We start from the raw sequence: 25,456 nt of genomic DNA on the forward strand, positions 1-25,456 counted from the left end.
TTTTGCTCTTGGCATTTTAATTATGATGTGTCTTGGTGTGGTCCTCTTTGGATTCCTTTTGTTTGGAGTCCTCCGCACTTCTTGGACCTGTAAGTCTATTTCTTTCACCAGGTGGGGGAAGTTTTCTGTCATTATTTCTTCAAATAGGTTTTCAATATCTTGCTCTCTCTCATCTTCTGGCACCCCTATAATTCTGATGTTGGTACGCTTGAAGCTGTCCCAGAGGCTCCTTACACTATCCTCGCATTTTTGGATTCTTTTTTCATTTTGCTTTTCCGGTTGGGTGTTTTTTGCTTCCTCGCATTTCAAATCATTGACTTGATTCTTGCGCTCCTCTGGTCTGCTGTCGGGAGTCTGTATAATATTCGTTATTTCAGTCAGTGTATGCTTAATTTCTAGTTGGTTCCCCAATATAACATCGAGGGTCTCATTAGTTTTCTTGTAGATCTCATTAAGTTTATCGGCGGCTTCTAAACAGTTCTTGAGAGACCTTAAAAGTGTGGTTCTGAACTCTATATCTTCCATTGACAATTTTGTCCTGTTTCTTTGTCTCCTCATTTTGTTATGCTTCCTTGGTGCACCCCCTAGTGGTCTTTGTTCGCAGTCTTATAGTTAAACCTTGTTGTAGCTAATACCAGGGAGGGTTTGACCTCCAGGCCAAGTGGCTATGAGAATCAGCTGTGTCAGCAGTGAGAGAACTTCTGTCCTCTAGGGAGGTGCTAATCTAGCCTTTGCCTGACGCTATCCGGCAAATGCCTCTGCACAGGGCTTGGGCGGGGTGGGTCGCACAGGATCAACAGGGTGGGCCGGAGAGAGCAGTTATGGCGGCTCTCAGTCCCGTCCCCAGGGGCTCTGCCTCTCTGAGTCCCAGCACCCGCTGCAAACCTCGGAGAGAAAGCTGCACTCGCTCTGACCGAAGCCAGACAGTCCCGCTTCTCCCGTTTGAGTCAGGGTCCCTAGAGACTCGCCCGTATCTGGAGCTCAGAGTCTGCGACTCCCTCCCGATTGAAAACGCCAACCGCGCCCTCCGCCGCCAGCCCGCTCCGCACACTCCGCACCTCAGAATTTGACTTCAGCACCGCGCCTCCTCTGAGTGTCCGTATGCGTTTCTCTTTCCTCCTAGTTGTAGGACTTCCACTCAGCCAGCGTTCCTGTGGTTCTGGGTGATGTCCCTTCCGTCTTTTAGTTTCACTTTTGAAGTAGTTGTTCAAGGCAGCAAACTCGGGCGTTAACCTATGCCGCCATCTTGGTTCTCCCCCTTTGCCCATTTTTTAATTGGATTGCTTTTCTTCCTTTAAGTTGTATGAGTTTCTTATATATTTTGGATATTAACACTTTATCAAATGTATCATTGCCAAATATTTCCTCCCATACAGTGTGATCCCTTTTCATTTTGTTGATGGTTTCTTTTGCTGTGCAGAAGTTTTTAATTTTGATGTAGTCCCATTTGTTTATTTTCTCCTTAATTTCCTTTGCCCTTGGAGATGTATCCTCAAACATATTGCTAAGAGAGATGTCTGAGATTTTGCTGCCTATGGTTTCTTCTGAGATTTTTATGGTTTCACAACTTACATTTAAGTCTTTTATCCATTTTAAGTTTCTTCTTGTGTATGGTGTAAGTTGGTGGAATAGTTTTATTTTTTTGCATGTATCTTTCCAATTTTCCCAACACAATTTATTAAAGCACTGTCTTGACTTCATTGTATGCTCTTGCCTCCTTTGTCAAACATTAATTGAGTGTAATGGCTTGGATCAACTTCTGCGTTCTCTGTTCTGTTCCATTGATCTGTATGTCTGTTTTTGTGCCAGTACCAGGGTATTTAGATTACAGTGGCTTTAAGTATAACTTGATATTTGGTGCTGTGATAGCGCCAACATTGTTCTAATTTCTCAAGATTGCTGCAGCAAGTCAGGCTCTTTTTTGGTTCCATATAAATTTTTGAAGTATTTGTTCTAGGACTGTGAAATATGCTGTTGGTATTTTAATAGAAATTGCATTGAATCTAATGATTAATATAATTAACATCATTAAAATGTCTTTAGGGTTTTCTATGTACAATATCATGTCATCTGTGAACAATGAGAGTTTGGATGCCTTTTATGTTCTTCCTCTTTTCTGATAAGTGTAGCTAGGACTTGCAGTACTTTGTTGAATTAGAAGTGGTGATAGTGGACATCCCTGTTCCTGTTCTTAGGGGAAATGGTTTTAGTTTTTCCTATTAAGTATGATGTTGGCTGTAGATTTGTCAAATATGGCTTTTATTATGTTGAGATATGATTCCTCTATTCCCACTTTGGTGAGAGTTTTTATCAGAAATAGGTGTTGGATTTTGTTGAATTTTTTTTCTGTGTCTATTGATATGATCATGTGAGTTTTCTTTTTCAATGTGTTTATGTGATGTATCACATTTATTAATTTGCAAATATTGTATCAGCCTTCCACCCCTGGAAAAATCCCACTTGGTCATAGTGTATGATCTTTTTATTATATTGCTGCATCCTATTTGCTATTATTTGGTTGAGGATTTTCACATCTATTTTTATCAGGGATATTGGCCTATAATTCTCTCTCTTTGTAGTGTCTTTATCTGGTTTTGGAATTAGGATAATGCTAGCCTCATAAGAAGAGGTTGGAAGTGTTCATTCCTCTTGGATTTTTTGGAATAGTTTAAGAAGTACAGATGTTAGTTCTTCTTTGAATGTTTGGTAAAACTCCCCTGTGAAGCTGTCTGGATCAGTGCTTTTGTTTGTTGGCAGTATTTTGATTACTGCTTCAATTTTATCAGTTGTTATTGCCCTATTCAGGTTTTCTAATTCATTTCTGGGAGACTGCATTTTTCTAAGAAATTGTCCATTTCATCCACATTGTTCATCTTGTTGGCATATAGTTGTTGATAGTATTTTCTTTCAATCCTTTGTATTTCTGTAGTATCAGTTGTTACTTCACTACTTTTGTTTCTGGTTTTATTTATTTGTATCCTCTCTCATTGTTTATTGATGAGTCTGAGTAATGGTTCATCAATCTTTTTTATTTTTTCAAAGGACCAGCTCTTGCTTTCATTGGTCTTTGTATTTCTTTTTAGTATCTATGTCATTTATTTCTGCTCAGATCTTTATTATGTCCTTCCTTCTATTTACACTGGGCTTTTCTTGTTCTCTTTCTACTTCTTTAGGTTGTAGGGTTAAATAGCTTATTACTAATTTTTCTTTTTCTTTTTCTTTTTTTTTTTTTTGAGGTAGGTCTGTAGTGCTATCCACTTCCATCTCAAAACTGCTTTTGTGGTGTCCCAGAGATTAAGTTGTTTTGTGCTCATTTACATTTGTTTCCAGGAAGGTTCTGGTTTCTTTCTTGATCTAATTTGTGGTCCATTCATTGTTTAATAACATGCTATTAAGCCTCCATATGTTTTAATGTTTTTTAGTGTTTTTACTGTAGTTGATTTCTGATTTCATGCCATTGTGATCTGAGATGCTTGATATGATTTCAATCCTCTTGAACTTGGAGAGACTTGTTTTGTGTCATAACATGTGGTCTATCTTTGAGAATAACCCATGTGCACTTGAGAAGAATGTATGTTCTGCAGCTTTAGGGTGAAAAGTTTTATAAATCTCAATTAAATCCATCTAATCCAGTGTGTCATTTAGAGTCACTGTTTCCTTGTTAATTTTTTGTCTGGAAGATATATCCAGTGAAGTCAGTTGGGTGTAAAAGTCCCCTACTATGACTGTATTGCTGACTATCTCTCTCTTAAAGTCCTCTAGAAGTTTTAAACACACATACACACACACACACACACAAACAAACACACACACATACACACACACACACACACACACTAGAGGCCCAGTGCACAAAATTCGTGCACTGGGGGGTGGGGTCCCTCAGCCCAGCTTGCCCCCTCTCACAGTCTGGAAGCCCTCAGGGGATGTCCTACTGATGGCTTAGGCACACTTCCTGTGGGGAGTGGGCCTAAGCCACAGTCTGGCCGCAGAGGACTGGAGCAGGCGCCCCGTGTTTGTGTGTGTGTGTGTGTGTCTGCTGGGGGCCTGCCCCCAGCTGCGCCACAGAGGCTCAGAGCAGGAGGCTTGGAGCAGGCACCGTGTGTGTGTGTGTGTGTGTGTGTGTGTGTGTGTGTGTGTATCTGCTGGGGGCCTGCCCCCCAGCCACACTGCAGAGGCTCAGAGAAGGCGCCCCTCTGTGTTGATCTCTCAGACTCAGGCAGAGCCTGGCCCCTCCTCCTGAGCTGGTCATGACTGTGATGGAGTATCAACCTCATTTGCATATTACAGATATATATATGTTTAGGTGCTCCTATATTGGGTGCATATATGTTTACCAGGATTATATCCTCTTGTTGAATCATTCCCTTTAGTATTATGTAGTGATCTATATTATCTCTTGTGATGACCTTCATTTTAAAACTGTATTTTTTCAGACATGAATGTTGCTACACCAACTTTTCTTCATTTCCACTTGCATGGAAAAAAATTTTTTTTCTATTCCTTCACTCTCATGCTGTGTGAGTCTTTTGTTCTAAGATGAGTCTCTTGGAGACAGCATATATTTGGGTCATGTTTTCATATCCATTCAGCTACCATATGTCTTTTGGAGAATTTAATCAATTTACATTTAAGATTATTATTGATATGTACTTATTTATTGCCATTTTAATTTTTTAATTTTTTTATTTATTGCCATTTTAACTTTTTATACCTATGGTTCTTTCTCTCTATATTTCTTCTCATTACAGCAGTCCCTGTAGCATTTCTTACAGTACTGGTTTAGTGGTGATAAACTCCTTAAGCCTCTTGTTGTCTGGGAAGCTCTTTATTTCATCTTGCTGGATATAGTAATCCTGGTTTCAGATCCTTGCTTTCCATTACCTTAAACACTTCATGCCATTTCCTTCTGACCTATAGAGTTTCTGATAAAAAATCAGCTGACAGACTCATGGGAGCTACTTGGTAGATAACAAATTGTTTTTCTCTGGCTGCCTTAAGACTCTGTCTTTCATTTTTGACATTTTAATTATGATGTGTCTGAGCATGGGCCTGTTTGAGTTCTTCTTGCTTGGGATTCTCTGTGCCTCCTGAACTTGTGTGACTTTTTCCTTCACAAGGTGAGGGAAGTTTTCTGCAACTATTTCCACAAACACATCCTCTATAACTTTCTCACTTTCTTCCCCATCTGTCACTCCTATGATGTGAATATCATTATGTTTCATGGTGTACCATAGCTCTCTTTAGCTGTCCTGTTTTTTAATTGTTTTTTTTCCTTTTAATTTCTCTGATTGAGTTATTTTTTCTACCCTGTCTTTTAATTTACTGATCTAATTCTCAGCTTCCCTTAACCTGCTGTGTATTCCTTCCAATGTGTTCTTCATTAGTACTATGTCACTCTTCATTTCCAACTGGTCATTTTTCATAGTTACTATATCTTTTCTCATGCTGTTCAGAATCCTTGTCATCATTATTTTGAACTCTATACCTGGTAAATTTCTTATCTCCATTTTGTTTAACATTTCTTTTAGAGAATTACCTTGTTCTTTCATTTGGGGCTTGTTTTTTAGTTTCCCCATTTTGGCTGCCTCTTCAGGTATTTGTCTATGTATTAGGTAGATCTGCTATGACTCCCAAACTGTAGTGCAGAACAATGTCAGAAGCAATTTGTGACTGACCCTGAGTACCCTGTTTGGAGACATCAGCAATCCACAGCTTGTGGCTCCCTCTGCTGGGGTGGGTGCCTTTGGAAAGGACCCAGATAGGCACCAGGTTCTGCTTTTCCTAACCCCAGCCCAGAAGGAGATCAGGCAAAGACTTAAAGCCTTCAAATATCTGCCTCTGCCTCAAGTCTGCTTGTTATCCATCTTGATTAGCCTCAGGCTATTGACCACAGGGTAGGGCAAGAGGTCTTCCAACAGGGTGGGGCAACTGCTTACCCCTGGCAAAAACCACCTGGGTAGCAAAGGTCCACTGGAGAAATATACCCTCCATAGTTTCAGGGAATGATTCTGCATAAGAAACCGGGTGGCTGCCCTCTGAGCTCCAACCCTAGATCCCCCAATCCTGGCTTATCATCACACAGCTATAGTCCACTCTTCCCTACCTCTTTTGAAGCCCAAAGTGAGTGGCTGCACATGAAATTTTGTGAGTTGGCACTTTAAGAGGGTTCCTGCATTTCCAGCCCTCTCTCCCTGACAGAGAGACAACCCTGCTTCTTTTCACAGACAGATGTTATGTGGGCACCTTTCTCAGTTCTGGTGCTCTGGGCTGGGGAGCCCAGCTTGGAGTTTAGACCCAAGAGTTCTCAGAGGGAACCACCCACAGCTGAGATAACTGTCCAGAACTTCATCTGCTGTCTGTAGCTCTTTCGCACTTCCACCCTTCCTACCAGTCTCCATGAGGTCTCCAATTTCTGTCCTTGGTTATCAGGGTTCTTTCCAGTTAGTCTTCAATAGATTTTTCAGAGTAGTTTTCCTGTATTTTAGCTTTATTTCCAGTTTGGTCCTGGGAGAATATCAGTGTAGCTTCCACTTACTCCACCATCATTTTGGAATAGAGAATTTTCTATCCAATATGCATCCTGGATGGCAGACTTGGGAAACACTGAAGATATTTACATGAGAACAAAAACAAGCTTACCCAAGGGGAGTGTGAGTCTAGCCACATAAATTAGATTCATGAATAGTGATTCAGATTCAGAGGGAATTGGAAACTTACTTAGAGACTCATGTGAGTCATATATACTCTCACATCCCAGCCTCCATCCCTGTGGCAGTCAAAGGAAAAGAAAATAAAGGAGGTGTAAAAAGTAAAAACCACCTCACTAAAACTCTTTAAAGTCCTGAGAATAGAAGGCAGCTGTGCTCAATGACCAGTATAACAGGGTCTAGCCACAGTATGATCCTTTAATGTGCTGTTGAATTTAGTTTATTAGTATCATTTTTTTCAATTAATTAGGTAATTTTTTTTTCCATTTTGCTAGTATTTTCTTGAAGATTTTTACCTCTATGCTTATCAAGGCTATTGGCCTTAGTTTATTTTCATATCATCTATTTGTCCAGAATTTGTATCAAGGTAATGCTTTCTTCATAAAATAAGTTTGAAAGTGTTTCCTCCTCTTCAGTTTTTGAGAAGATTTTCGAGAACATTGGTTTTACTTTAAAGATTTGGTAGAATTCTCCAGTGAAGCCATTTGGTTCTGGGCTATTCTTTGTTGAGAAATTTTTAATGCTGATTCAATCTTCTTACTAGTCACAGGTATTTTCAGCCCATAATTTTTAGAAGATATTTTAGAAATAAACAAATGCTTCCATTTTTAACAAGAAAGGTAAGAATCAAACACTCAAATACCTAAAGTAAGTTACAAGTATACATTAAATATTTTCAGGTGATGTTTAGAAAATCTGAAAATCCAGTCCTCCATGTGTTGTTGTTTGAAATAGGGTCCTTCATGGAGTTGCAAGAAAAGAATTTGGGGAGCCATATATGGGAGGATGAGATATAGTGTAATATTTATTGGAATAGGAATAAAAGACTACCCCCAGGTTCCCAGTGTCTCATCTCCATCCATCCTGCTATGGAAGAAGCCAAGTCTTGTCTTTATCAAGCCCAGAAGAAAGGCCAGGATGTACACATTCTGTGCCATTGGTTCAGTCCAGTTCAGTCTCTGTCCCCATTTAGCTAGCTTAACTTCTGTTTCTTATTGTGCTCTGGCTGGTATTATATTGCCATACTCGGTACCCAGGCTCATGTTTGTAGCCCACTTGGAGCCCTTGGAGAGGCATACCTGCACTTGTGCCCAATGCAACAGCTAGGCCCACATGGCTGCTACAGAGAGAGAACAGGTGAAAGCAAGGGCGAACAGACCCATGTTACGAGGAGGGAGGGAGAGAGGGAGAGAGAGAGAGAGAGAGAGAGAGAGAGAGAGAGAGAGAGAGAGAGAGAGAAGAGAGAGAGCACTTCCCTTTGTTAGGCTCTAATTATATTATCTTGGGCTTGGAAAAGACCAGACTCTCTTTCAACTAACCAATCAATATGCCAATCCTTTGCAGGCTTGTGTTGGACCCTCCTCCTAACCAATCCATTTCCTAGATCATCTAGGGTTTTGTGTTCCTTATCTATTCCAATCCTTTTCCCAGATTAGACACTTTCCCTCTATGGTTGCTATCGTGGCTCCTACTGCACATGCCTCATAGTAGAAGAAACTCCCCATGTGATATCTTGGTTTCTACTGAGCAGGTGCTCAACACAGGAATTTCATCTTGTGGTCTTTTGGTTTATAATATTTATTCTAATTTTAAAAGACAAAGATGGAAAATTAAGAAATATATCAGCCAAAGGTAGAAAAAGGAAGACAAAATGTCAATGTAGCACATAAAGATCATTTATGCAAATAGCATTTTGTAGGGAAAAAATCAATATTTTAAGATGCATGTACTTATTTGTGAAATGTATATTAGACAAATTTTTCATAACATCTAAATACACAAAGCAAAACTTTTGGAATCAAAATTTAAACAAACTGCCATTATAATAATACATTCAGAGAGATTACAATTATAATACAATTATAATTTAATGTAATGTTATTGTACTGTAGTAACATTGTATTAACAGATTCAGGAGGAGGATAGGGAAGAATAAGGAGAAGGGGAAGAGGAAGAGAAAAAATAAATACTGTAAAAAGAGAGACAACTTTATTAATTACCATGGTTTATATTATAAACTATTTTCTTAAAAAAACAATGTAGAATAATATTTGAAAAACTTCCAGATCTAACCAGGGAAGGTTGGTACAGAAGTCCCAGATAAAGTATAAATATATTCCTTTTATACAATGCTAGTTAATTTAAAAGAATGGAAAAAATCTCATTAGCAATAATGATGCCTATAAAATAAATTTTTTATTTTTTTGATTTTTTCAGAGAAGAAGGGAGAGGGATAGAGAGTTAGAAACATTCTCTAAAGTGAAGTCAATTACGTGCCTTTTCTTAGAAACTGGAAAAAAAACAAACTAAGGTTTGTTTCAAAAAGTAACTGTAAGAACTACCATGAAATAAAGTGGAAATATAAATAAATAGAGATGCTGGCCAGCTTCCTCAAAAACAAGCAATCCAAGAGTACTAGCCAGATGATGCAATGCCTTTTCTGACCTAGCCTTGGAAGGCCAACACCATCACATCCATAATATCCCATGGGTTATATATCAGCCCTATTTGATGTGAAAGAGGATTACAACGGCATGAATACCAGTAGGTGAGGACAACTGGCAGTGATTTTTTTAGTATGATTACTATAAAATTCTACTAAGAAATTTCTTAAAACAGTTTTTAAAACACATAACAAATAAGTTAAACTTTTGCATACATGATAAAACAATATGTGAAAAATAAACTGAAATATCAACAACAAAATAGGAAAAACTACTTACTTGGACAAAACCTTAAGAAAACTTTATACTCTTCATTTGGTAGTAGAGTCCCACTTAATAAATTAAACTCGAATATGCCATCTTTGAAAAGTTTCTCAGCATTAGTAATATCGAAACACCACTCCACATTTCTTTTTGAGAAATTATGTAAGATAATATGCTGTTAACACACAAAACATAAAAGAAGCAATTTACAAAAATGATAATATGCAATATCAAATTTAGTTGGTATTAACATACAAACTTGATTGGCTTATGCACAAAGTTAAGCCATCCTATATAACAAAAGGCTAATATGCAAATTGTCCCCATGGGTGGGAGTTCAACTGACCAGGAGTTAGATGTGAGTTGACCACCAAGGGGCGGCAGCAGCAGGCAGCCGGGGGAAGGGAGGCCCCAGCTGGCAGGCAGCAGCTGCTAAGGACCCTACCCATGCATGAATTTCATGCACTGGGCCTTTAGTTAAAAGTTAAAAATCATAGCCCTAACTGGTTTGGCTCAGTGGATAGAGCATCAGCCTGCGGACTAAAGGGTACCAGGTTTGATTCCAGTCAAGGGCATGTACCTTGGTTGCAGGCACATCCCAGTAGGGGGTGTGCAGGAGGCAGCTGATCAATGTTTCTCTCTCATCGATGTTTCTGGCTCTCTATCCATATCTCTTCCTCTCTGTAAAAAAATCAATAAAATATATTTTTTAAAAAAGTTATAATCATAGATACAATGTTTTAAAAGGGTTGTTAGGGATGGTTCCCTAAATCAGGAAGCTACCGCGTTTTGGCTTTGATTAGCCATCTGGTGAGTGGACAGGATTGAGGCCTGGGGGCGCGGGAGAAACCTCCAGAAGGCGCCCACTGCTGATTTTATCAGAATTGAACCTGCGGGAACTCCAGGCGCTCCCAGACCTCAGCCCAGGACCCGGCCAGCATCTGGATAAAGTGGACGGACACTTCTGAACCTGTCGACAGAATCTGTTAAGCCAGAACTGATCTGGGACAGCTCTGACAAACCACTCATCTGCTGCTTATGGAAGATTTCCCTACCACATAGACTCAGAAAGAGAGGCCACAACGAAGGCCCAGGCACCCAGTTATGTACAGAAAAATTTTAAAAAAACATATCCTTGGGTGAGGATTAATAATAATAAACTATTGAGTAAATGAAACATAAAGCTAAATTATAAAAATATTAATCACTGCCCCATTCAAGGAAAAGCAGCCACGTGAGCAGTCCGCCCCAGTTCAAGGACTAGCAGCTGCATGTGTAGCCTGCCCCCATCCAAGGAACAGCAGCCTCATGATCAGGACACCCTCTGTCTGAGGAACAGCAGCTGTGTGTGAAGCCTCCCCCCACCAGCCAGAAGAAACACCACAGCTGTGAACAGCACCCATCAAAGGAGCTGCTGCCAACTGAGGAACAGCTGCTACCACAACTGCCCGAGGAGCAACTGCAGAAAGAGGAGCCACTGCTACCCAGGGAGCAGCCCCTGAACGACTCAACATCTAGATATGTCAGTAAGATCAAACATGGGTAGACAAAGAAACCCCCAAAGGAAAGAAAAGGAGAATACGCCAGAAAAGCAGCAAAGTGAAACAGAGGCATGCAACATGATGGAAAAAGAATTCAGATTAGGGGTGCTAGAATGCATAAACTGGATGGAGGAAAAAATCAACAACTTATGCAAGAATCAAGAAGAAACGGATGAAAAAATCAACAACTTAAGTAAGAATCAAAAAGAAATGGATGAAAAAATCAATAACTTATGTAAGAACCAAGAGGAAATGAAGAGTGATATAGCTGCAATAAAAAATATCACTGAAAGTTTCAACAGTAGACTAGGAGAAGCAGAGGACCGAATTAGCGAATTAGAAGGCAGGGAAGCAAAACACACCCAAACTGAACTGCAATTGGAGAAAAAATTTAAAGACAAGAGGAGAGCCTAAGGGAGCTATGGGACAACATGAAATGAAACAACATATGAATAACAGGGGTGGCAGAACAACAGAAAGAGGAACAAGGGTTAGAAAACCTATTTGAGGAAATAATATCAGAAAACTTCCTTGAGGTAGGGAAGAGAAAAGTCACACAAGCACAGAGTCCCAAATGAGGTGAACCCGAAAAGACCCACACCAAGACACATCATAATTACCATGGCAAATGTTCAGGACAAAGAGAGAGCCTTAGAGGCTGCAAGAGAGAGATGGAAAGTTACATACAAGGGATCTCCCATTAGATTATCAAATGATTTCTCACCAGAAACACATCAGGCCAGAAAAGAATGGACAGAAATTTACAAAGTGATGCAAAGCAAAGGACTGAATCCAAGAATACTCTATCCAGCAAGGCTATCATTCAAAATTGAAGGGGAAATAAGAAGCTTCACAGACAAAAAAGGCTAAGGGAGTTTATCACCACCAAGCCAGCAATGCAAGAAATGCTAAAGGGACTGGTGTAAAAAGAAGAAATAAAAAGCTCAGAAAGAAAACAGCCACAAAAAATAGAAATGGCTACAAACAAGTACCTTTCAATAATAACTTTAAACGTAAATGGACTAAATGCTCCAATCCAAAGACATCGAGTGGCTGAATGGATAAAACAACATGACCCATATATTTCCTGTCTACAAGAGAACCACCTCAGAATAAGGGACTCACACAGACTGAAAGTGAAGGGATGGAAAAATATCTTTCAGGCAAATGGAAATGAAAGAAAAGCTGGGGTAGCAATACTTATATCAGACAAAATAGACCTCAAAGTGAAGGCCATAACAAGAGATAAAGAAGGTCACTTCATAATACTAAAAGGATCAAATACAACGAGAGGATATAACCCTGATGAACATACATGCACCCAATGCAGGAGCACCCAAATACATAAAAAAACTCCTGGAAGATATCAAGGCAGAGATCGACAACAATACAATCATGGTAGGGGACTTTAATACACCACTGGATAAATCCTCTAGACAAAAAATAGGCAAAGAAACAGCAATCCTAAACGACTCAGATGGACTTAATTGACATCTTCAGAACATTTCACCCCAAAGCCACGGAATATACTTTCTTCTCAAGCACTCATGGGACATTTTCAAAAATAGACCACATATTGGGTCACAAACAAAGTCTCCCCAAATTCAAGAAGATTGAAATCTACCAAGCATCTTCTCAGACCACAATGGCATAATATTAGAAATAAGCTACAATAAAAACAACCCAAAATACTCAAACACTTGGAAGCTGAATAGCATGTTATTAAATACTGATTGGGTTACCAATGAGATCAAAGAAGAAATTAAAAACATCCTGGAAAACAATGACAAGGAAAACACAACAATCCAAAACCTATGAGACACAATGAAAGCAGTATTGAGAGGGAAGTTTATAGCTCTACAGACCTATCTCAAAAAACAAGAAAAAATGGTAGTAAATCATCTAACTCTACATCTCAAAGAATTATAAAGAGAGCAATAAGAAAAACCCAGAGTGCGCAGAAGGAAAGAGATAATAAAGATTAGAGCAGAAATAAATGACACAGAGACCAAAAAAAAAAAAAAAATACATAAAATCATTGAAACCAAGAGCTGGTTCTTTGAAAGGATAAACAAGGCTTATGAACCTCTAGTCAGGCTCACCAAGAAGCAAAGAGAAAGGACCCAAATAAACAAAATCAGAAATGATACAGGCGAAATAACAACAGACTCCACAAAAATACAAACGATTGTTAAAAAATACTATGGCCGCCGAAACCGGTTTGGCTCAGTGGATAGAGCGTCTGCCTGCGCACTGAAAGGTCCCAGGTTCGATTCCGGTCAAGGGCATGTACCTGGGTTGCGGGCACATCCCCAGTAGGAGGTGTGCAGGAGGCGGCTGGTCGATGTTTCTCTCTCATCGATGTTTCTAACTCTCTATCTCCCTCCTTTCCTCTCTGTAAAAACTCAATAAAATATATTTTAAAAAAAATACTATGGCCAACTCTACTGCAACAAACTTGACAACCTGGAGGAAATGGACAGATTCCTAGAAAAATACAACATTCCAACACTCAATCAGAAAGAATCTAAAAATATCAATAGGCCAATAACTATGGAAGAACTTGAAGCAGTCATCAAAAAGCTTCCAGCAAACAAAAGCCTAGGGCCAGACGGCTTCACAGGGGAGTTTTACCAAACATACAAGGAAGAACTAAAATCTATCCTCCTCAGACAACTACAAAAAATTCAAGAGGAAAGAACACTTCCAAGCTCATTCTATGAAGCCAGCATCACCCTAATACCAAAACCGGGGAAAGACAACACAATGAAAAAGAATTACAGGCCAATATCCCTCATGAACATAGATGCCAAAATCCTCAACAAAATCTTAGCAAATCAGATCCAGCAGTACATCAGAAAGATCATACACCATGACCAAGTAGGATTTATCCCAGGGATGCAAGGATGGTACAATATCTGCAAATCAATAAACGTGATACATCACATAAACAAATTGAAAGGAAAAAAACCACACAGTCATATCAATTGATGCAGAAAAAGCATTTGACAAAATCCAACACCCATTTTTGATAAAAATTCTCAGCAAGGTGGGAATAGAAGGATCATATCTCAACATAATAAAAGCCATATATGACAAACCCACAGCCAACATCAAACTCAATGGACAAAAACTAACACCATTTCCCCTAAGAACAGGAACAAGACATCGATGCCCACTCTCACCACTCCTGTTCGACATAGTACTGGAAGAATTAGCCATTGCAATTAGACAAGAAGAAAAAATAAAAGGCATCAAAATTGGAATAGAAGTAGTAAAACTATCCTTATTTGCAGATGACATGATAGTATACATAAAAAAACCCTAAAGACTCTATCAAAAAACTATTAGACTTAATACATGAATTTGGCAATTTAGCAGGATACAAAATCAACACCAAGAAATCTATGGCATTTCTATACACCAATAGTGAACTTACAGAAAAAGAGACTAAAAAAAGAATCCCATTTACCATCACACCAAAAAAATTAAGATACCTAGGAATAAACTTAACTAAAGAGGTAAAAGACCTCTACTCAGAAATAGGACGTTGAAAAAAGAGATAGAGGAAGACAAAAACAGATGGAAGAACATACCATGTTCTTGGATTGGTAGAATCAACATCATTAAAATATCCATACTACCCAAAGCAATCTATAAATTCAACACACTTCCCATTAAAATATCAACAGCATATTTCACAGACCTAGAACGAACTCTCCAAAAATTCATCTGGAATAAAAAAAGACCCTGAATAGCTGCAGCGATCCTGAGAAAGACCAACGTAGGTGGGATCTCAATACCAGATATCAAGCTGTATTACAAAGCCACGGTTCTCAAAACTGCCTGGTACTGGCACAAGAACAGACATATAGATCAATGGAATAGAATAGAGAGCCCAGAAATCGACCCAAACCAATATGCTCAATTAATACTTGAAAAAGGAGGCAAGAACATACAATGGAGTCAAGATAGTCTCTTCAATAAATGGTGTTGGGAAAATTGGACAGATACATGCAAATAAATGAAACTAGACCACCAACTTACACCATACACAAAAATAAACTCAAAATGGGTAAAGGACTTAAATGTATGATGGGAAACCATAAAAATACTAGAAGAATCCAAAGGCAACAAAATCTCAGACATATGCCAAAGCAATTTCTTCACCGATACAGCTCCTAGGGCATTGGAAACTAAAGAGAAAATAAACAAATGGGACTACATCAAAATAAAAAGCTTCTGCACAGCAAAAGAAACCATCAACAAAACAACAAGAAAGCCCACTGCATGGGAGAACATATTTACCAATGTTATCACCGATAAGGGTTTAATCTCCAACATTTATAGGGAACTCATACAACTTAACAAAAGGAAGATAAACAATCCAATCAAAAAATGAGCAAAGGACCTAAATAGACACTTTTCAAAAGGGGACATTCAGAAAGCTAAGAGACATATGAAAACATGCTCAAAGTCACTAATCATCCGAGAAATGCAAATCAAAACAACAATGAGGTACCATCTCACACCAGAATGGCTATCATCAACAAATCAACAAACGACAAGTGCTGGAGAGGATGTGGAGAAAAAGGAACCCTCGTGCACTGCTGGTGGGAATGCAAACTGGTGCAGCCACTGTGGAAGACAGTATGGAGTTTCCTCAAAAAACTAAAAATGGAACTCCCATTTGACCCCGTGATCCCACTTCTAGGAATATATCCCAAGAAACCAGAAACACCAATCAGAAAGGATATATGCACCCCTATGTTCATAGCAGCACAATTCACCATAGCTAAGATCTGGAAACAGCCTAAGTGCCCATCAGTAGATGAATGGATTAGAAAACTGTGGTACAGCTACATGATGGAATACTGTGCTGCTGTAAAAAAGCAGGAATTCTTACCATTTGCAACAGCATGGATGGAACTGGAGAGCATTATGCTAAGCGAAATAAGCCAGTCAATGAAGGAAAAATACCACATGATGTCACTCATTTCTGGATAATAAAGACCATTTTAAACTTATGAACAAAAATAGATACAGAGGCAGAGCAGCCTTGAACAGACTGTCAAACTACAGCAGGAAGGCCGGGGAGGGTTGGGGGGTGGGAGGGGGGGTAAGAGATCAACCAAAGGACTTGTATGCATGCATATAAGCATAACCAATGGACGTAAGACATTGGGGGGTAGGGAAGGCCAAGGGATTGTCAAGGGCGGGGGGAAAAGGAGACATATGTAATACTCCTTATAATACTGTAATCAATAAAACAATAAAAAAATATTAATCACTGAAAAAAAAATAAAAGGGTTGTTAGTTAAACAAAGAGTATGCAAATATGTTTATAGCTTATTAACAACTATGAAAAGTACCCAACGGATAGAGACTGAGTTAAACCCAAACTACCAAAATAGTGCTGCTAACTGACAAGGATACAGAGTAACAAAAACCTTCATTCATGATTGTTAGAATGCAAAATGGAGCAGCCCCTTTGGAAGACAGTTTGAGTTTCTTATAATGTTAAGCATGGGCCTAGCCTATGACCCAGTAATCCCACTCCTAAGTATTTAATTAAGTGAACAGAAAACTTATGTCCACACAAAAATCTGTATGTGAATGTTTAGAATAGCTTTGGTCATAATCATCAAACACTGTTAGAAACAACAAATAAGATTTTCTTCAGCTAATGAATGGATAAACAAATTGTATTATATGTGAACAATAGAATAAAATTCTGTGATAATACAAGTATTCATAAAAATGATAGGTGAATATCAAATATATTTTGCTAAGTCAAAGATATGAGACCCAAATAGCTACAAATTATACAATTAAATTATCTGTCATTCTGGAAAGTAAAATTATGTAGATGCAAAAAAGCAATCAGTGGTTGCCACGTTATTGGTGGGAGGAGGAATAGTTGACTACAAAAGTGTTACACAGAATTTTGGGTGTGATGCAACTGTTCTGTAAGGTACTGAAATGGTACATAAAGTATTCTACACATTTTTCAAAATCCATTCAAGTATATAAAATAAAGTGTGAACTTAAAGGTATGTAAATTTTAAACAATCAGCCAAGATGTTGGAAATCCTAGGATGAATCATAGACTATGACAAACTATATTACAAATGTACAAAATAACCTCACTGATGTTATTGGGAATGAGGAGGAATAGTCCAAATAACTTTGAAAGACTACATTTTGAATAGAAACTAGCAAGCTAAACACAAAAAGTTACTCTTTATAAACTTGGTAAATGTGTTAGCACTTCTAACAAGCTACTGGTTAAAATTATGAAACTTTTATCAGCATGGTAAGGTTAAAAATATATAAATTAATTTTAAAAATAAATAATAAATTAGAGAGCCAGATTTATCACTGTCATAGAGAGAAAGGAGTGAAAAACAAGCAAGGGAGAAAGAATGGAATAAACTTTGTAGTGCTAGATTAGAGTCACAGTTGGAGATATCATTTTGAACTTATGTTGAGAGAGAGAGCATGTAGATACAAGGATAAATAGATAATTATAGATGTATGTGATAGATGATAAAAATCCTATCTAATAAAATAGTAATATGCAAATTAACCATCACTCTGCAATAAAGATGGCGGCACCCATAGCGGCCGGGGCAGGATGCTGGCAGCATCACCCCGGCAATGTGAGCCTAGCAGGCAAGCACGGCCTGCAAGCAGCACCGGCAGGGCCTGCTTAGCTGTCGCCGCAGCGACCCATGAGCAGGCAAGCATGGCCACAGGCAGCACCCAGCAGGGCCTGCTTGGCCGTCGCTGTGGCGACCCACGAGCAGGCAAGTGCGCCCACAGACAGAATCCAGCAGGGCCTGCTTGCCCATCACCGTGGTGTGGAGCAGGCAGGCCCTGAAGAGAGCAGAGAACCACGGGGAACAGGCCCAAACCATCAGTAGGACATCCCCTGAGGGCTCCCAGATTGGAGAGGGTGCAGGTTGGGCTGAGGGACACGCCCAACCCCATGCATGAATTTCATGCACTAGGCCTCTAGTAGATAGAGAATTATAGATATATGTGTATTCATGGTTTATTGTACACACAAATATTTCCTTACTCTATTTGCCAAATAGGTCTAGAACACATGATATCCCAGTAGCACCTAGCACACCTACTGCACAGATCTTGATTTCTAAATCTCATTCCCCCATAAAATGTACTAATGCTTCTCAGAGAAAATGTTGATTCTAGAGCTTGAACAAACAAAATGAAAGATTAGCCTAGACCATTTGTACTACCAGAAAATAAGAGAATGCTTAAAAATTATAATGACGAGAGTTTGTGAAAAGTCCAATCTAAAAGAGGTCCCAGTGTTGACAACATGGAGGGAATTGGAGAGTATTATGCTAAGTGAAATAAGCCTGTCAGAGAAAGACAAATGTCACATGATCTCACTCATATATGGATTCTAATGAACAAAAGATACTGACAAACAAAATAGATCCAGAGACATGGAAACGTGCAACAGACTGAAGATTCTCAGAAGAAAGGGTGATGTGGGAGAGGTGGGAAGAGATTAACCAAAGAACTCATATATGCATAACCCATGGACACAGAAAATAGTGAGGTGAAAGGATAAAAAAAGGGACATCTGTAATACTTTCAACAGTAAAAATAGATTCAATAAGTAAATAAATAAATACATAAATAAAAATAAAAGCTCTCAATAGCCAAAGTTGAAACAATTTTAGCAACAAAATAAATAATGTGATGCTGGATTATAACTGACAATATAAAATAAATACATGTGAGTTTGTAGTGATAAATTATATAATACATAAGCAAATAATTAAGGAAAGAAATAATTTTTCTTAACAGAAAAATTCCAAAAACGATTTCCCTCCAGAAAGTCAAGCTTGACCCTATACCCCTTGAGTGTGGGCTGAAACTGACAGCTCACTTCCAAAGTATAGTGTGGAAAGGAAAAAATAACTGGAAATTTGGTATATATATCAAAGTCATGTTGGTATCCCTTCACATGATGTGACAAAAGGAACATTTTGCCTCTCTGACATACTTCTCAACCCCATGGAAAATAAAAGTCAGTCTGGCCAGGTGCTAAATATCAGACAAACCTAAATTAAAGAATATTCTGACTTGACTTAGGGTAGCAAACACATAGTGCAATATACAGATGATATATTATAGAATTGTACACCTGAAACCTATGTAAGCTTATTAGCCAATGAACCCCAAAAAGTCAATAATTTTTATTTTATTTTAATGGAATAAAATACAAGGCAACTATATGTATAGACATGGAAAAATTAAAGGAATAACTGTTAGGGGAGCAAAAAGCAAGGTGTAGAACACTGTGAATAATATATATTTATGTATTTTATATGTACACACACGCATATATATAAAATACATACATGTGTAAGTGTTTATTTATACACATTCCCATATTCAACTGGTAATGATAGTTGATTTTGGAGAGGAGAAGGGAGTGGCTGGAGGATAGCATATGAGGAGAGAAATATACTTTTTATTGTATAATTGTATATAATTATGTATTTTAGAATTTTGTACCATGTGCATACACCTGTTCAACAATAAATAAATAAATAAATAAATAAATAAATAAATAAATAAATAAATAAATAAAATGTATATCTCATTTTAGTGTACATTTTTTGACTAGAGATTGAACAGATTTTAATTTACCTACTGGCCATTTTTATTTCTTATCTCATGAATTGACTTTTCTTGCTCTTGCATATAAAGTAGCTTTCTAAAGCTCTTATAGTTAGGGTTTGGCTAGTGACAATGGCTGTGGAAGAATTAAAAATTAAAAGAAGAGATGCAGAAAGGAAATTTATTTTACTTTCCATGAAGGGAAAGTACTGCTAATCAATACAGAGCAAGACATAAATGATAGCCTGCTCTTTAAGCAGAGGCTGTTGCTAGGTGACAAGGAAGGGAGGGGTTTCTGTTGTATTGAAGTTGAGCAGACAGTTTTTTGATGTGTTTCTTCCACCCCAGGAGACAGTCCTGCAGATGTCCTCGGGAAGTGTCTTATTTTCCCCTAGCCTGTAAAACATTCTTAGAGCAAAAGTTATGAAGTTCAAAAGAGGCTTGAAGTGGAAGGGAACTTTCTAATAATGAGAAACTCCTTGGTGGAAATTATCCCTGAGTTGTAAACACAGCAGGGAGGAGGGAGATGCAACAATGCAGCCTTGAAAGTAGCTTATCTTTGTCTTTTAGTTTGAACAGAGGGGCTGTTTGAGTCAGAGGAGCTAACTAACAAACTTGGGGTTTAATAGCCAGGTGCTTCTCAGAAATTCTGGTAAGGCTACAGCAAAGTAAAAAGGGACCTTGAGAATCTATCTGTACCAAATTATTCAGCAAACGAATTTTGAAACCTATAGACAGATACCCACCCAATTCACTTTTCAGATTAGCTGAGAACCCATCTCTGCTTCATAAGCCAGATGTATAGATTTGCTTGCTTTCCTTCTTTAATAAAAGTGCATGCTTTAATAAATTGGCATTATACAATGCAATCGAGGTCTCTTGTATAAATTCCTTTATATGAGAAGACAAGGATCGAGGTTGGGAACAACCCTCTCCCACTAACATAGGGGGATGTCTAGTAATACCTCTCTGGTGTCGGTGAGAGGTGCCTCTAACACAGGGGTGGGCAAACTTTTTGACTCGAGGACCACAATGGGTTCTTAAACTGGACAGGAGGGCCAGAACAAAAGCATGGATGGAGTGTTTGTGTGAACTAATATAAATTCAAAGTAAACATCATTACATAAAAGGGTATGGTCTTTTTTTTCTCAATAGTTTTATTCATTTCAAACGGGCCGGATCCGGCGGCCCGTAGTTTGCCCACGGCTGCAACACCTACAATAATATTAAAATCTATAAGCATTTTGTGAAAACCTACAATATTTCATAAAGTAGAGTTGCCTGTTACTATGCTACCAGCAGTCATGCTTTCATTTAAGGAAATGTTACAGTTTATACCACTATTGCCTAAGCAATCAGTGATTTCCCTTGGCACCAAATGCAGCAAAGAAAATCCACTGAGACACAAAACAGTTTCCACATTTGAAAAACTACAACCATGATGAATCTTGGAAAGGAAGAACTTTTTATCTTGGGGATCTAAAAGCTGATAATCCTTACTATACATTTTTGTAGGTTTAAGATGTATATGTGTAAGGGACAGCATTAAAGTATCATACTAAAGTTAAAATAAGAAATAAGCTTCCTAGTGTAACTTATAACAAATATTACACTTAAATATTAAATAATTTAGAAGGTGATGGCATGCTGCTTTTGTGGTCATTTCTTTCCCATATATTTTTTTAGGTATAGATTTTGAAACTACATAGTGGTTTTGCCAAAGGCTTTCTTCTTTCCCCCTTTTTATTTGATATGGCATAATCTTGGTTTTCAAATACCAAGTTTGTCCAGTGAATCAAAAGAATCACATTTGAGTATATATTAACTTTTCCAAGGAATGGGAGGCCCCAGCATAGCCACACCTTCCTGCTGTCCTGTCAACCTCCAGCAAGTTGAAATTTCTTCACTGATTTAAACCTTGTTCTGGACAAAAAGATGTAAAATATCCATTTAAGCCTGGCTTGCGTGACTCGGTGGTTGGGTATTGACCTATGAACCAGGGGGTCACCGTTCAATTCCCATTCAGGGCGCATGCCCAGGTTGCAGGCTTTAACCCCAGTGAGGGATGTGCACAAGGCAGCCGATCAATGATTTTTCTCCCATCATTGATGTTTCTATCTTTCTCTCCCTCTCCTTTCGTCTATGAAATAAATAAAAATATATTTAAAAAATAAAATATCCATTTCAGAAGTATATTGAAGTATATTATGAAGATTAAATAACATGTAAACCTCTTAGCATTGTGCCTTGCACTAGAGAATGCACCTAACAAGCTGTGATATCATCATCATCCTCAAGATAAATACAAGAATGTGGCCATTTATCAAGCTGAAGGCAGAATAGACAGAAACCACAAATGAATCAGCGTACCACTATTCTGGGAACATGAGGGTCTTTAAATAAACATTTCCTGGCAAGTTGCAGACAAAAAGAACAAGAATAAATAGTAGCTATTTTGCATGCTGCTTCAAGTAGCATCTCATCAGAGGTCGGAGGCATCATTTCCTTTTCATATCTCTCACAGAACATCATAATTGACACAACCAACCAGAGAAGGATAAGTATTTGTAGAAGAACTGAACAATGAAAAGCATAAGGTTAAATGACTAACAAAAAAGAATTCACTGGAAAACACTTTGGTGGTTTCTCAAAAAGTAAAGCATAAAATTACCACATGACCCAGCACATCCACTCTAGGTATAAACCCCAGAGATCAAGCCACAACCTAGGCATGTGCCCTGACCTGGAATTGCAACCCAACCTCATAGTTCATAGGTCAATGCTCAACCACTGAGCCATGCCAGCCAGGCTCTTTTTTTATTTTTCAAACTTATCTTTATTGTTGAAAGTATTATAGATGGCCTATCCCCCCCCCCTCCACAGTCTCCTCCTCCCTACTCCTGCCCCCACCCCAGGCCTTCATAGCACTATTGTCTGTGTCCATGGGTTATGCATATATGCAGATAAGTTCTTTGGTTAATCTCTTCCTCCCCCTCAGGTTTTTTTAAATTAACTTTGCTCTTCAAAAATTTGAAGAGTATAAATGGTCCGTACAATTGTAACCACAACAAAATAATGTATTTTGTTTTTTCCTAAAGCATGATTGCTTTAAAATATTTAAAATTGTAAAAATGAGTCAATTTTACTCTAGATGTCTCTTAGTACGGAAATAATATTTAGTTCTAATATTTGTATACTATATAACAAAGTTCATTTGTACCTTATAACAAAAAACAACATATTTTAAAACAAAAGGTGGACATAAAATCATGCTAGCTATTTGAATGACTCATTTTTCTCATTTTGAAATTAAGGCACTAGTATAAGATCTCTAAAATAGTAACTACTTTCCATATCTTTTCCTAAGAATAAAATCAATGCAGTCAGCTATAGAAAAACATTGTTTACCTTTTTTAATGTGTTGTATCATTGCTAATTTTATCAAAATAATACTATACACAGGTTGCACAAATAGCTCAAAAATGCTTATAAAAAACAGCTGCCCCATTCAACCCCTCCTCTTCAACAGTTCTGCTTTCCAAAAGCAAGCAATTGCAGCCAACTATGATTTGGATTTGCTCTAACAGTTATACCTGATTCTAAATGTGATACTGATTGGGCTCCCTTGAGTGTTTTATGGCTGCCATAACAAAATACCACATAGTTGGTTAAAAACAACACAAATTTACTATATTTCAGTGTTGTAGGTTAGAAGTTCAACATAGATATCACTAAATTAAGATCAAGGTGTTAGAAAAAACTATGACACTTTCTGGAGGCTCTAGGAAAGGATATCTTTCCTTGCTATTCCTAATTTCTAGAGGTCAAACACAATCTTTGTCTGGTGGGTTCCATCCACGTTCTTCAAATCCAGCAACATCAAACATCTCTCTGCTCTTCTTCTATCATCACATTTCCTTCTGGTCACAGTCAGAAAAGGTTCTCTGTTTTTAACCACTCATGTGAAAAGAATGGGACCACCTAGATATTCTAAGATAATCTCCCTTGCTCAGGGTCTTTAATCTTAATCACATTAAACATCAGTAAAGTATCTTTTGCAAGGTGACATATTCACAGTCTGTGAATTAACAATTAAACAAATTTGGAGGACATAATTTGGACAATCACATGGCTATTTCATATGATATATCAGATTCAGATATCATGTCTTGATTGCCCACTAGTAAAGATGAGGATTTAGCTCATTTGCACTACCTCCACCCCTTTCTCCACCTTCCAATTTTGGATATTTGCATTATTTTAATTCTTCCATTAGTCACCTGGCAACTTTAAACACTGTATTTATATCTTTACTTTTCCTTGTCAACTTTAGACAATTCCCTTTAATTACTCACTATGTAAGATGAGTTTCACTCCTCTTCCTTCTACCATTCTCAGTCCTTCTGTCAATTAATCTTCACATACACATTGTATGTAATATACACATCACTTTAGAGGCCTGGTGCATGAAATTTGTGCACTGGTTGGGGGGGATTCCTCAACTTGGCCTGCGTCCTCTCGCAGTCCGGGTCTCCTCCTAGGATGTAGCAGTGTGCCAAGCAGCAGTCACTGTGCTGTTTGGCTCATCCCCTCCCACTGCACCTGCTGCCACAGAGTCAGGAGAGGCTCCCACTGTGGCAGCTGCGCTCACCAGCCCTGAGCCTGGCTTCTGGCTGAGTGGCGCTCCCCCTGTGAAAGTGCACTGACCATCAAGGGGCAGCTCCTATGTTGAGCATCTGCCCCTTGGTGGTCAGTGCACATCATAATGACCAGTTGTTCTGGTCATTCCAATATAATGGTTGCTTAGGCTTTTATTATATAGACTAGTGGCCCAGCGCACAAAATCGCGCACAGTAGGCCACCTGCCACTTCCGCGGGAGCCAGTGGGAGCTACAGAGCACCCACAGGAGCTGGTGGGAGCCATGCCACTTCCGTGGGAGGGAGGAGGGAACGAGCCGCTGCCGCCCACAGGAGCTGGGGGTGGGGGGGTAAGACCGAGAAGTGTTCCATGCATCTCCTGGTGACCAGTCGCACATACAGCCCCGCCCACCCACACACACTCGCTGCACATGCAGCCCCATCCACCAGTGTGCGCCTGCTGCATATGCAGCCTCCTGCTGATCAGTCGTTATGCATGAGGGTGTGACGACCATTTGCATATTAGCCTTTTATTATATAGGATGTTATATATGATCACATTTTAATTCTGCTACATAAACATCTTGACTTATCTGGATTATACATTTTATTCTGACTGTAAATATCATTCATGCCTAATCCAAGTAGTATATTAGAGTCACAGTTCCTTTTCTTTGATGCCAATGTGAGTCCTTTGCCAATCAAGGGAGAAGACTCTCCTTTAAATCAGGCTGGCAGGGGAGCAGTTAGGGAGTGATCAGGCTGGCAGGCAGAGGCAGTTAGGGGATAATCATGCCGGCAGGCAGAGGCAGTTAGGGACGATCAGGCTGGCAGGCAGAGGAGGTTAGGGGCGATCAGGCAGGCAGGCAGGCGAGCAGTTAGGAGCCAGTGGGATCAGACCTAAACCGGCAGTCAGACAACCCCCAAGGGGTCCCAGATTGGAGAGGGTGCAGGCCGGGCTGAGTGACACCCCCCTTCCATGCACGAATTTTGTGCACAAGGCCTCTAGTATATATATATAACATACAAGAAACAAGGTTGGGACAAAAGTAGATTTACAATTGTGAGTATGCAAAACACAGTTTATTCTTATATTATTTATTAATTATTGTATTATTTTTCATATGAACAATGTAAATCTACTTTTGCCCCACCCTATATATACATACTTTTGAGAAATTAGATATATATGTAT

General features: G+C 38.7%; 1 protein-coding gene across 1 annotated transcript in view; it reads right to left on the bottom strand.

Annotated features, from left to right (window-relative positions):
* CFAP47 (cilia and flagella associated protein 47) overlaps window positions 1-25,456 on the bottom strand; it is a 469,227-nt gene that overhangs the window by 334,058 nt on the left and 109,713 nt on the right. The window contains 1 exon segment of the mRNA XM_036304204.1: window positions 9,434-9,593. Coding sequence (XP_036160097.1) covers window positions 9,434-9,593 — 160 coding nt within the window.

This window comes from Myotis myotis, unplaced genomic scaffold (assembly GCF_014108235.1).
Source record: "Myotis myotis isolate mMyoMyo1 unplaced genomic scaffold, mMyoMyo1.p scaffold_m19_p_4, whole genome shotgun sequence".
Taxonomy (NCBI): Eukaryota; Metazoa; Chordata; class Mammalia; order Chiroptera; family Vespertilionidae; genus Myotis; species Myotis myotis.